Source organism: Chelonoidis abingdonii, chromosome 15 (assembly GCF_003597395.2).
Source record: "Chelonoidis abingdonii isolate Lonesome George chromosome 15, CheloAbing_2.0, whole genome shotgun sequence".
NCBI lineage: Eukaryota > Metazoa > Chordata > Testudines > Testudinidae > Chelonoidis > Chelonoidis abingdonii.
The window spans coordinates 26,637,592-26,652,144 of record NC_133783.1 but is presented as its reverse complement, the minus strand read 5'-3'; the positions used below and the strand labels follow the sequence as shown (position 1 = coordinate 26,652,144).

The following is a 14,553-nucleotide window of genomic DNA, read 5'->3' as shown; positions in this document are numbered from 1 at the left end:
TGGTCTACACTGGGAACTTGCATCTCCATAGCTGGGGGTCTCAAGTGTGACAAGTCCACACCCCTGAGCGAAGTAGCTATGCTGACCGAACCCCTAGTGTAGACAGCATTAGGTCTACAGAAGAATTCTTCTGCCAAGCTATCTTCCACTTCTCGGAGAGGTAGATTACTTATGCTGACAGGAGAACCCCTCCCATCAGTGTAGGTAGTGTTTACACTGAAGCACTACAGATTTAAGTGTAGACATACCCATGCTCTGCTGTTGAGGAGGGTCACCACAACATGGGGCTTCTGTGGGCAGTAAAGGGCTTCAACAGAGGTTTGGAGGATCCATGGGGGGAGTGAATGCAAATAATGAACTATTTTACTACCCAAGAGCTGAGAAGGAGCAATGAGTCAACTAGGTAAACTTTTTGTGTGCCTAAATTATAAGGCCTATTTACTGTCTCAGTCTAGGTTTATGCAAGGTCCCCTGCTTTCTGCTATGGCAGACTAGAACTTCTTTGGCAGCTTTATATGAATATTAAGTGTTTTTTCCATATTACATTAATTTTATTCTGCCCCTATACTTTCAGTTTTTATGATGCTGCTGATTCTTATTTTGCATTGCACTATAGAAATTGTTGAAGGGAAGTTTGGAGATTTTTGCAGCTGGATAGTGGAGAACTTCTCACAGATAAATTTTAGGCTGCCTGCAGATACAGAAATACAGTGCTACATCAGCTTGCAACCAGTTCTTGTATAGGAGGTTTTATTTAAAAATCTGGCTCTCATGGTGTGTTGGGTTATGTGGGGGATGATTGATTGATTTTTAAATAAAATCTTGGATTCTGGAGCACAGTTGGTTGGCAAAGACCAGAATATATACCCCAGGGTTGAGCATGCTCAGTGACTAACTTTCAAAATTTAATATTTAGATACTAATTTTTTCCCTGTTACAAGTAAAACATGTTTTCAACTACTTTTTTTTGCAAAGTACAAGAATATATCTATATTACATTAATAAATTATCAAAACCCTGGGTAAGACTTTATATTGGGACCATTCATTCCTGAATGAAACTTTATAAAGGAATTGCTGGGGTGCTACCTATGGCAATATGTATTTACCTTTCTTTCTGCATATTGTAGAGGAGTCCTATGTTGGTGCATTGTGCTTTCATGTTGAAAGATCATGAGTGATGCTACTTTAAGGTTTATACCACAGCAGAAGGAGGGCTGAGAAAGATGGCATTGTTGATTCCTTGCACGCTAACTTTGTTTTTACTTTATCTTTACACAAACAACTCGTACTGGAAGCTTTTTCAGTCAAGAGTGTCATGTAGCTCGGCATTAGTTTTACAATACATAGGAAAATATTTAGGTGATGCTGTGTTAAGCTTATTTCTTATGTATATGTTTCATAGATGGGCAGAAAAGTTAGATCAACTGACAGATACTGCTACAAAAGACCCAGAAGGATTCTTGGGGCATCCTGTAAATGCATTCAAGTTAATGAAACGACTTAACACTGAGTGGGGTGAACTGGAGAATCTGGTCCTGAAAGACATGTCAGATGGTAAGTTTTGAGGAGATTTTGGAGTTATCGACACACAGCTATTACTCTGATTAACATTATCACCCTAATGCCAAGCAAAGCACAGCTTTGTTTTTTGAGGAACATTTTTTGTACTGCACCTGCAGTAGAAATAACAATGATCAAACAATTTTTTGCTGAGGGAATTATTTGACTTGTATCTTGCATGCATCAGGATACAAGGATTTCTGTTTTCCATGACTTTGTGAGTCTGTCTTTAGAAGATGATCCTGTTTTTTTCTGTATGTAGGTACATGTAGTATACTTATCACCTGATCATCAAATTGCTGATGGTGCTGGTAAAAAGTTTAACCAGCTCTGAGCTATACAGAAAGAGATCAAAAGCTCAATAACAAAACTTCAGGGACAAAGGGAGTACATTCAGAGAGCTCTAATTCCTCAAAGAGTGGAATATTTATGATAGTTCTTGGGGAGTCCAGGACTGAGTCACCTTGTTTACCCCCCCTGCCTCCGGCAAAAAGGAAATTTGCTTGTATTTAACTGTGGCCATGGCTACACTGGCTCTTTACAGTGCTGCAACTTTCACGCTCAGGGGTGTGAAAAAACAGTGCTGCAAGTTACAGCACTGTAAAGCCTCAGTGTAATCAGTGCTGCAGCTCTCTCCCAGCGCTGGCGCTGCAACCACACTCATACTTCAAAGCGCTGCCGCAGCAGCGCTTTGAAGTTTCAAGTGTAGCCATACCCTGCGTTTCAGCTCCCTGAAAAAGCAGTCTGTTAGCCACTCAAGCAATCTTCTCTAGGCTATGCGAGCCCTTCCTTTGCCTTGCAAGTTAACAACAGGTGCACCCCAGTCCCCAAGACCTTCTTGAAGCATTCAGTTGTAGTACTTAACACCTTATCTGGTGAGCACTCACCGTAATACCAGGTATGCCCTCTAAAGGGAACAGTATACATACCAGTTTACTCATAGACTGTAAGGCAGGGGTGTGCAAACTTTTTGGGCAGAGAGCCACATCTAGGTTTTACGGTATATAATCGTATGCAGGGCATAATACAAATTGTATGTTGGGTTAGAGTGCAAACTGCAGGAGGGGGCTCAGGGCAGGGGGCTGGCATGCACAGGGGTGCAGGATGCAGCAGGGAGCTCAGGGCAGGGAGGTGGGGTACAGGGTGCATAGGGGACTCAGGACAGGGAATTGGGGTGCAGGAGGGGTGTGCAGTGCAGGCAGGGGGCTTAGGCCAGAGAGTTGAGGGCAGGCTGCAGGAGGGGTTCGGGCCTTAGGGTGGCAGTGGTGCACACCGAGGCTCCCTGCACACCTGCATTGTCCCCACCCTTGCACTGCTCCAGGAAGTGCTGTGGCCCCTGGGGGAGGAGGGAAGGGCTCCGCGTGCGCTGCCCTTGTCCCGTCTCCAGGTACCTCCCCTGAAGCTCCCATTGGCTGGGGTTCCCTGTTCCCAGCCAATGGGAGCTGCGGGGGAGGAGGGGCAGTGCCTGGAGGCAAGGACCTGGGGGCTTCAGATGTCAGGCTGGCCATGGCTGAGAGTGGCACAGGGCCCGCGGCGCCACGGGGGGGCAATCCCATGGGCCGGATCCAAAGCCCTGAGGGGCCGTAGTTTGCCCATCCCTGCTATAAGGGCTAGAAGGAGACCATCATGGTCATCTAGTCTCGCCTCCTGCACATTGTAGGCCGCAGAACCTCACCCACCCACTCCTGCATGAGGTCCATAACCTCTGGCTGATTTACTGAGGTCCTCAAATCTTGATATAAAGGCTTTTTAAAGTTACAGAAAAATTCACCATTTACTGTAGTTCAAACCAGAAAGCAACCAATGCCACATGCTGCAGAGGAAGGTGAAAATCCCCCAGCATCTCTGCCAGTCTGACCTGGGGGAAAAGACAGGGCAGCCCCCTGTGGTTGTCTCCAATGTCTTGTCTCCCTGTTGACTTAGTATGTGAATGGGGAGCCTCCATTGTATTGGTTCACAACACTTAATTTACATTAATTTATACCCCTTTCACCATCCTAAAACAATTCTTCTCTCCCTCTACCATTTTAAACAGAACGTAGAAGTAAAAAAATAAATTGAAGGACTAATATTCCGAGGTGTACTCTAGTTTGCATGAATAGAAAAACTTGATTCAAAGTATTGTGAAAATTAGACTTAAACTTATTTAATACTGAGAAACTCTCCCACATTTTCCATATAAACTTCTACTAAAATAAGACATCTTTCAACGTACTTGTGTGAAATTAGTGATGGTCGGTTCCAATACATTTGCTGGAACAGTATCATAGATCCTGCCTCAAGGTTGGGCCTGCCTGGATAGTAACAGTGATATCATTTTTTTTTTTTTCCCCTTTATGCTACCTTATCTCATGATACTGCATAGGGATTCTTTTGGAAGAAAGGCCTTAAGACAGCAGATAAGGATAATCAATTTTAACAGTTTTTTTGTTTGAATTTGCTGTGTATTGGTTATTGATTTTATTTTTTAAAACAATTCAGCATGGTTGGTCTTGTGTGTGAGGTTTGGTTCATTGGCCTGTTAGGACACTCATGAAATGATTATTGAATAATCTAGAGAGGAGGTGCATTGTTAGCACATTACTGCTCCGTACAAATAGGCCTACACACTTTTTATCTAGAGTCCCGCCCAAAGGTGGTAGCTTTTGCAGGATCTGCCTCTGATTTAATAATAGCCTGCAGTGACATGCTGGTTTTCATCCAACAATTTGTGTAGAGATATTTATTTGTAATTAAATGTGTGGGGTTTTTTAAATGTGAAACTCCCAGGACAAGCAAAGCCCAGTCCTCTTCTTGATCTCTCTGACCTTTTCTTTTTTTCTCCTAAGGCTTCATCTCTAATATGACTATTCAACGCCAGTATTTTCCTAATGATGAAGATCAGACTGGTGCAGCCAAAGCTCTCCTACGGCTCCAGGATACCTACAATTTGGATACAGACACCCTCTCCAGGGGTAATCTTCCAGGTAAGAAGCACCTGTGCTAGTTAGGGAAAAATAGCTGTGTACTTACAGAATATGTAGATTATAAACCCTTTTGAGGAATATTCTCTTCATGCCTGTCTGTAGAGCAGCTAGCATGCTGTTAACAATAGGACAAAACTTTTCTAACTTTCAGCCAGTATATGATTATAAAAACTTGTGCGCTGTGGGCCTGCTTAATTGAACTGCTGCAGGGAGTTTTAAGTCACATCTCCCTGCGTCAGCCTGTACCCTAGAGAACACTCTACTCAAGGCTGGATGAGCGCTGGTACCATAGCACTGTCTTGAGATTTTCCAGTGGGGAGAGAGACAGCAAAAACTGCTGAGGGATGTGCTGAAACAGTAGGTACCCCAACCACATTCCCTCCGAGGCTCGCTTTTTGTGTGTGTTGGTCTTACCCACTGCCAAAAAACTGAAGGAATGTTGCAGCCGTTTTTCTTCAACACTTTTTCTTCCTCTGGGCTTTCTGCTGCCAGGAACTTGTGCTTGGGTTTATAATAGCAAAAATTGGCATTAGACTCCAACTGGATCTAGCCTGCTCTGTGTGAGTCAATGTTTGTATGTAGGAAGGATATAAGCATCTGGCAGTTCTATTTGTCATATTTTTGGCTTCTGATGGAGCTATTGCCTGTAATCAAACAACGCTGAGCTCTCTCTCCTAGAGCAAGATTAGTCGCTCAATATTTAAAGTTGCAAGTGAGTTTCCATTTGTAATTCCACTTTATAGCTCCTCTCTAAAATACCACAGAATCAGCACACTTGGCTGGATAAATCTTCCTATTACGTTAATGCAAGCCTTTAACTTATGGCTTGTATAGAAAACTGCGTTCAGTAGGTAAACAAATCACTGCACTAATCACTGACAGTTAAAATGCCAGTTCTCTCCATTTATTGTTAGAGAATTTCATGCTCTTATGTTAAAGAAAAAGATTAAACAGGAATGAGAGATCTTAAGGTTTTGAGTTTATTTTATTTGTTCACTTTAAACGTTGTAACTGGCAAGCTGTATTTTAAAACTGTCTGTGTGCAGTGGAATATGTCTTAGTAAAAAAGAACACTACTTCCCCCTCTCCCCACTTATAAAAAGGATTGTTTTTTGAGTTGAAAAATTAAATGACATAGGATTGCCTGAAGCTATATAGTATATAAACATTAAGAGCAAGCGACAGGGAACATGTGGAAAACATACATAATCACTTGCACTTATACAAAGCTAGCTAAAATAATCTTTAACAGTTTTGTAGGCAGGAAAAGCCAGCTTGTCCCTTGGGGGAAAAAAATTAAAGGAAAGTTCCTAACTTTCTCTACTGGTTTCTCTCCCTCTGTTCTAAAACAGTCCTTTAGCAACGAGGGGGGGAAAAGCACTGCACAATCCATGTTACGTTTTCACAAACTCTCATATTCAGACGCCTAACAAAATTTGGAGTGATTGGCTTTAATGTTGCAAAATGTAACTTTTTTTTGTTTTCCCTGTTTTTGTTAATCTTCAACTTGACTATTTTTCAAAATCTTTTTCTCCCCCTTCCCCCCCCCCCCCAAAAAGATTTTTATCATTTGTTGTCTTCTGTAAGAAATTAAGTGAATTTATGGACCATGTTCTATGGTCTTTCTTGGAAGCAAGCCTGTGCAGCCCAAACTGTATGCTGCGTGGTAATATAATTCTGCTTTTTAATAGGTTCTGATGCAATTTTATCACAATACTATCATAATTGCTGATCAGTTAAATTTTCATTCTAGAAGTAACGGTCTCTGGTTTTCTTGGCCTCCAGGGCTAATGGAATTCTAAATCTCTAGTATTTTATCTGTTTTGGTCATTAATTGTTTTCTGTATGATTTTTCAGTCACTTAATGCATCCAGTTTTACCCCCACAATCTTTTCTCCAGTTCAGTTGAGCATTGCTACCTCTGTGTAATTCTCCTGCTTTTCGATCTTCTGTGTTTCAGACCTTGCTGTTTTTTGTTCTTTTTTTTTTTTTTTAAACTGATATTATACTAAGCAGTTGCCCTGGCTATTTCTGTAGTGAAATGAACAATTACTGTATAATTTCTCTGACACACAAATAAATCTGTTAATTATCAGTGCTATTTGTGTGGTGAAGTGTAAACCCTGTGCTCAGCACTTTGTTTATATAGGGCCCCTTAAACTTAGTTCTCATCTGTGGTGGTGAAGTTTCTGAGCATCTACATCAGACCTGCAAGCAACAAATGTTATGGGAGAGGAGGCCTGAGGCTGTGCCATTTTGGTAGAGAATCCCAAGTGGATAGGTTCCTAACAACCATCCTCTGCTATCTCTTTTTTTGGGCATGTCTACAGTGCAGAAAAACATTTGTGACTGACTGGCCCAGGTCATCTGACTCAATCTTTCAGGGCTTGGGCTGAGCGGCTATAAAATTACAGGGTAGATATTCAGCATCAGGCCTAGAGCCCAGGCTGAGACCGCATGAGGAGGGAGGGTCCTAGAGCCTGGGCTCCAGCCTGAGACTGAACTGCTATGAGCCCCATGAGTCAGCTGACTGGGTCAGCCACACATGTTCTATTGCAGTGTAAACATACCCTAAGAGGCTGAAGGTCATTTATCTTCTCTGGGACAGTCTGCATGAAATCTCAGGACCGTCTAAAACTCAGGAGTTTAATTAAAAACAAAACTTGGTAAGAAGAGAAGATCCAATTTAAACAAAAGAAATTGAATGCACAACATATTTATTCTGAAACTCTGAAAAAGCTTATCTCAGGTTTAGTTACAGTGAACAGAAAAATGATATTGCACTGCTGGAGAGAACTCCTTTTTCCACTCTCATCCTTTCGGCAGGTTAGTCTCTCAGGGCTTGTCTTCCCCAGAAAATTACATTGTTAGAACACAACCTTGAGAAGTTGCAGGGCAGAGTTCAAATGCTGCAGAATAGAAAACAGTGAAATCCATAATTTATGTTCATGATTACTTTAACTTCAGGTGTAAACAAAAAGCAGTTAAGCTGATAGTGTCATGGACAATGAAGAATACTGCATTTTTCTGTAGTGTGTTTTACTCCACCCTGTATTTCCAAATATTTGCCATTCCCTTTTTACAAGATAAGAGTTTGAGTCTTCAGTGGGCCCTGAATTACAGTGGCAAAAATAGAAACCTGTAATTTACTTCAAATTAAACTTTCAAGTAGAGGCCATTTTAAACTCTGCTTCTAAACATGAGTTACTTCATAACCTTTACCAGTTGTGCAGTTACTGATTATCATAGTTGATGCTTCTTTCCCTCCCTCATCCTCAGCAGCTTGCCAGTTGCTAGCAAGATGTGCACAGACAAGCTTTTGAAATAAATAAAATGTATATGGAAAGTGCCTAACCCAGGCTCTAGGACCAGAGCTTGAACAATTTCTAAAACTACTACTGATAGAAAATATTTAAATTAACTTAGGTCAATATTGCTTCTGCATAACGTGCTTTTCAGTCATAAAAACCTTTGTAGAATTGTCAGTGACTAGTCAATGAGAAATTGTATGCATCTCAATGCATATGCATTTTGTTATGTGGACTTTGATGCTCCAGGGTTTTAACTACTGAGGATTCAACAATATAGCCATTAACAAAGTTAAGAACATTCTAAACTCTGGGTGCTAGCACTAACAGAAATGAATTTGTTCAGTGGGTAGTAAGAAAATTCAGAATATTATGGTTCCAAATCTTGTGTGTTTCTTGCTTTTTATAGGTGTAAAGCACAAGTCTTTTTTAACAGCTGAAGATTGCTTTGAATTGGGCAAGATTGCATACACTGAGGCAGACTACTATCATACTGAGCTGTGGATGGAACAAGCTCTGAAACAGCTTGATGATGGAGAAGTGTCTACTGCTGACAAAGTCTCCATTCTAGATTATTTGAGTTATGCCGTGTATCAGCAGGGGGACCTGGACAAAGCAATGATGCTCACCAAGCGACTTCTTGAGCTGGGTATGTTAAGAGACTAGATCCACAATATATTGTAAAACTGGTAGGGAAATTCTGTGATATAGCAGTCTTCATATTATAGTCTGTAGATTACTTTTGCTTTTCAGTGTAATTATGGGTGGCTGCTTATTTATATATGGAGATATACCTATCTCATAGAACTGGAAGGGAGGCCAAAAGGTCATCGAGTCCAGCCCCCTTCCTTCACTAGAAGAACCAAGTACTGATTTCCCCCCCCCGATCTCTAAGTGGCCCCCTCAAGGATTGAACTGTCAACCCTGGGTTTAGCAGGCCAATGCTCAAACAACTGAGCTATCCCTCCCTTCTGATGCTGTCATACAGGTGAATGTCTGCCAGAATAAAATGAGTGAGGAAGGTATCCAATCAAGCAGTTACACCCAGTGTATTAAATGATGATGAAAATAATCTTCCCTAATTTTACCCTTTCAAATAACATCCTTGCAGCAGCTATTATTGTGTGATCAGCACTGGGAGTTTGGCAAGGGAGGGGGACCACAAAAGTATGCGTGTCTTAAGAAATGATCTGTAACCTGAAACTGATTGCTTGAGGTACATCCGAGTTAATTTTTTGGATGGGAGTTTGCATTTGGGGGAATGGTTGTTTTTTCTTTTGGCCTAAATTTTACTACTTGCATACACTTGCTTTCAAGAAGGGTAAATTAAAAATTCCATCCTTAAAGGAGGAGACAAATACTTTTAGCAGAATTGGCAGTTTCCACTATGTTGTAAGCTCTTTTGGCATGGAATCTCTTCCTGCGTGGCTGTACAATGTCTTGCGTAGTGGAGAATTGCCAGGTGTCCAACTTTCAAGCGAACACCGGTCGAAAAGGGACCTTCCCCAGTCTGGTGAAAATGAGTGAGTGAGGGTGAGGGGAGAGCAAGTGATGGCGGGAGTGGGCAGGGCCTCAGAAGGGGCAGGGCAAGGTGTTCAGTTTTGCTCGGTGAGAAAGTTGGCAACCCTAGGTGGCCCTGGTTGTCATTGAAGCATTTGGGTGCTACTTTAATACAAATGATGATGCAGAAAAATATGCAAGTAACTGACTAAAACCTTTTTTTTTACAGGGATTATAAACGTAGCCTCAAACGTGCTGTATACTTAAACTTGGCATTTAAAACCAAGGACCAAGTACCAAATACCTTCCAATATATTTTTATAAATTGATTTATAATCCCTTTTGGCCTTGCATAGCTACAAAGGTTTAAAAATTGATTAATGTGTTTGATGCAATAGTGGTATGAAACTGATATGTTTAATAACCAAGATATGTCAGTGACTGCATGTTTAAGCATTTAGAAGCTGAGTTCTGTTCTAATGTACTATGTAAAAATAGCAGCTTGCTCAACACTTGCTCTTGTGTATAGCCTTTCTCTCTAGGCACTCACGTAGCTCTCATTGCCATAGTATCTGAACACCGTGTTCACTCATCTCTTCTTTTTCTTAATTGTTTAAAATAAGTTTTACTGTCTTTTTTTTATTCCTCTTAGTTATACAGTCAGTATAGCTTCACTTTCCTATGGATGAATTCTGTTCTTACGTGTACATAAACACAGTTGTTTAAACCGAAGTTCAGAATGCCGGATCTCTCTCGTTAATGGTAGCTGAGGCTGAAAAAAAACATTTGAGTCTGCAGAGCTGGCCCATGAAAACTATCTTTTAAATTGCAAACTGAGCAGTTTTGATTTGGAATCCTTGAAAGACAACAAATATGGAATCCAGTAATGGCATGCCTAGTGATATTTAAGCACAATGGCGTAGTATATCTAGGCATTTGTCATTTTCATTACTGTGGCATCTGAGTGCCTAAAGGAGGATGTTCTACTCTTAATTCTGAATTAATCCTTTCACAGCAGTAAAACCCCTTCATCAGTAAGTGGAGGAATGAGCTGGTATAGCTTGTTAAGTAAGAGTTTTGTCTGACACATTTTGTCAACTGTCAGTCTTCCTAGCCCAACTCTCTCCCTGTTGGCTTTCCTGATGTAACATCACAGCCATAACATCCTTGCTTCTCTGTCTCCCTTTATAGTCTTGTGGGCTGTCTCTCCCATGGAACAGGTGAAGTTTATTCTATCTCTTAACTGTTGCTGTGTAGTATTGCTTCCAGTGGAGGTGTCAGTTCCTTGGATTTTGCTGGTATAAGTTAAACTTTTCCTTGCCCATTCTCTGCTTCCCTGAACAGTGAGCAATGATAATACAGAAATGTGTTGCATCCCAGCCTGTCACCTCTTGAATTGGGTAAGGCTTTCAGCTATATTTTTGCTCTGATTTAACTGTGTAAGCATGTTTGGTTCACTAAGCATTAATTTTTACAACTCCTGTCCCAGAATGAACAGGTGTTTTTTTCTTTTTCAAGGAGCTGCTGTTATATGCCCATTCAGGTTGACTTCTACAAGTTGCAAATTTATCTGTGGTGCTTCTCCTTTCTTCTCCATTAGATCCTGAACATCAGAGAGCAAATGGTAACTTGAAATACTTTGAATATATCATGTCTAAAGAAAAAGAAGCAAATAAGTCTACTACCGAAACAGACAGCCAGACTGACAAGGAAACAAAGGCTAAGAAAAAGGAACCAAACAAAGATTACCTGCCAGAGAGACAAAAGTATGAAATGCTGTGCCGTGGAGAAGGTCTCAAAATGGTAAAGTGGAATAACCTATTTGTTTTTGATTTTTGTTTAATTTACAGAACCAGTCATGCAGGACTAATTTAGAAATATTAGCAAGTTCTAGTGCTACGGAAGATGAGCCAGCTCGTCCCTGCCAACAGACTAACCTTTAGAACACTCTTTTGCCTCTTACTCCTGTCTTTATGGTGGCCTGCATTCAAAGCATTTTTGATGAACATTTGCAAGAAGTTTGTATGCAGCTTGAACATAAAGAAATCGTTGTAGGAATAGAATAAGTATAGACGTATAGTGGAGGGAATGAAGAGGGACAGTGCAGCATCTCTGAATGAATAAATAGTAACCCATGTGTGAGGATGCTGCCCACTAACCCTATTACAAATGTATTTTAATACCAGTTAGTGCTCTGAGAATCAAATAAGAGTATTGCATTACAACAAAGATTGTATTACACGCAGTATTGAACATTGTTCATCTTAAGGCTAACTGTAAAGTTAATGTTTGCTATAAGATGTGTCTAATATTAAACTTGCAGAGAGCATGGTTTCTCAAACTGTGCTTTACCTCCTTGAGGAGACTTCAGTCTCCTCAATTGGTAAAGTACAAGTAGGCATAGGAAAAATGAATTACTGTGCTTTGTTGTTCTCAGAATGAAGAAAAGGCTGATGCCAATCATAGCAGTGATGAATAGTCTAAGTGACTATGAATTCATTCATCTAGGTTTTCCAAAAAGTGATGGACTTTTTCAATGCAATGTCTAAATAGTGTTCAGCTGATGCTGTTTAGGAGCTAGAGGGTTGACCTCTTCTTCCTGAATTTGTTGTAATCATATGCAAAATTTCTCTTCATTGACTTACAATTTAACTAATTATAAATAAATTCTTTTGTTATTTAATATTTGAAGAACCACCCCCACCTCCTTAAGGATATGTTTACATGGCATAGTCTACCCCTTGATCTTCCCAGATTTTAGCCTGCCTTCCTTTCCCCACCCCGCTTCCACACTGGGTTTGTAGGTGTTTTAAGCCTAGGCTAGCTTATCCCAGATAGCAATGTGGGTTAGAACCTAGGCTCCACTTTATGTTGGCCAGGCTAAACCATTCAAGTTCTGATAGTCTTCTAATGCCCTTCTCACAATTCCCTCCAAAAGATAATTCTTCTGCAATTGTCTAGAGAAGAATCCTAGATCATCTCGGCACAAAGAACAATGAGATATTTCCCCAGACGCAAGAGTGAATGGAGAAACAGTCATAACACAGCACCATGGGTAGGGCTTGGTAGAGGCGACATTCACACCCGGGTAAAGCTAACTTAGGTACTCACACCTGGGTGAACTGTACAGACGTAGCCTTAGTGTTATATGCTTGCCATATGAATGTGTAAGAACACCAACAGAGAAAGTGGTCAGGTTTATAAATGGAATATGACAGGTCAACAAGTTCCATGGTGTGTGTGTGTGCACGCATGTGCACACACGCACACTAGTTGTCAGATTCATTTGTCAGTGTGTAATTTTTTTATATGAAAAAATTTGTCTCCCCTGTAATGGTGTTAATGTGAACAAGCACTTGATTCGTTTTGTTTTTGTTCTACCTTGATTTCAGACACCTCGGAGACAGAAGAAACTCTTCTGCCGCTATTACGATGGAAACCAGAATCCCAAGTACATTCTGGCTCCTGTCAAACAGGAGGATGAATGGGACAAACCTCGGATTGTTCGCTTCCTTGAAATTATTTCTGATGAAGAAATAGAAACTGTGAAAGAACTAGCAAAGCCAAGGGTAAAGAGCTTCAGTTTTCTCTTGTTTTGGAAACTTCAGTGCCATCTATAGTGTTCTATGTGCATGAGCTCAATTCACCTCTTGATTAGGAGTTTGTAAAGTTACTGTGTGTATAACATCATTCACCCAAGCTAATTTATTTTTCTGCATGGCTTATAGGGACAAGTTGGTCAACTCAGTGAAAGTTGGAAATGTAATCACATTAGAACCTCTTCCCAGGAGATGGCACTTCAGGTTCACCAAACTCTTCTGCTGGATAAGATTTTTGTGGATGCTATTATGGAGGAGAAGAGAACCTCCTTCAGCTCCACAATAGTCACAGCATGAAACTTCCCCCTACTGCAACAGACCTGCCTCAGTATACTGCTGCCACTACCACCACTCTAATTCATGTTGAATACTTGTCACAGTTCGCTATAGCGTATAGATGATGATGATGATGATGATGATGATGATGATGATTTGTATGGAGATGCCATTTAGGAGCCACCATATCTGTGGTCATGGACACGAGATAATAATTTACCATATGGACATCTACAGAATAGTAGTACTCTTCTTTAGTCATCTGAAACTGAGTGCGGGCCATGAGGTGCTCTCGGGCAGCTACATAAGTCCTTTTCAGCAAAGCTCACCCTAGCTTCATTTAACTTCCAACCTATTATGCCTCCTTTTAGTTTGAACTAACATCACCTTCATTCTCCCACTTCATCACCTCAACTTTCCAAACCTATTTCAAGAACTAGATTCCAAAGGACCAGTCTCTGAATCTGAAGTAACCTAGGAGTGGCTTATTGTCAAGGCAGCCATGAGAGCCCAGGTCAAACAAAAAGGCTATCTTAGTCACCCAGGACAATATGATTGGCAACTGCAACATCGGGACAGATTAAATCTGTTAGGGAACTTGCAGTGTAGCAAGGCAGTAAATATAACACAACTTGTCTCAATTTAACTGCATCTCCAGACTTGTACTTGAGGTGAAGCTATTCTAATTAATCCATGATTGTATAGGTCACCAACTACTTTTGAAGTCAGATGCAAACAATATAAGTGCATCATGTCCCCAGAACTACTTCTGTTTATGCTAAATAGATACTTCTTTGGAGCAAGCTGAGCAAACGAAGGATAAATACTATGTGGATAGGTACATTGGAATTATCTAAGAGAAATTATCCAAACATTTCTCCTTTATTCAAGCAAATCAAAGGCCTTATCCATAATCAAGTCAAGAATGGTGCTGCCTTTGTTAGCCACCAGCTTGCGTACTGAAGAGCATCAAGTGAAGAGTAGGCTCTCTATCACCTATCACTTTTTTTTTTGTTCTTGAGGTAACACCCCAGACTAAAGCAGGTGGATCTGATTTCAAGTGTTGTACTCTTTCCCTATACCTAAAACATCTCTTCCTGCCTATGCTTCCCATGTCAGTCACATCAGGAATCAGATCCTAGTTTGTGTGCATATCCTATTTCGTTGTGTTACAAAATCATGGAAAATGATCCAACTGATGATTGGGCTGCATTGTTTTGCTGTAGGAAACACTGGTGTTGCCTCCTTGGATTGTAACTAACCTGTTCTTTATGGAGTGGAAAGCAAACATTTCTGTTATAAGGATCACAAAGTCTAAAAACGATACACAGATGATAGTAGA

The 14,553-nt window shown here is 40.7% G+C and overlaps 1 protein-coding gene across 8 annotated transcripts in view; it reads left to right on the top strand.

Moving 5' to 3' along the window:
* P4HA1 (prolyl 4-hydroxylase subunit alpha 1) overlaps positions 1-14,553 on the top strand; it is a 71,086-nt gene that overhangs the window by 20,212 nt on the left and 36,321 nt on the right. For all 8 annotated transcript variants that reach the window (XM_075072633.1, XM_032765856.2, XM_075072631.1 and 5 more), the window contains 5 exons: positions 1,405-1,556; positions 4,391-4,528; positions 8,246-8,485; positions 10,937-11,139; positions 12,729-12,905. In XM_075072633.1, coding sequence (XP_074928734.1) covers positions 1,405-1,556; positions 4,391-4,528; positions 8,246-8,485; positions 10,937-11,139; positions 12,729-12,905 — 910 coding nt within the window. The remainder of the gene's footprint in view (positions 1-1,404; positions 1,557-4,390; positions 4,529-8,245; positions 8,486-10,936; positions 11,140-12,728; positions 12,906-14,553) is intronic.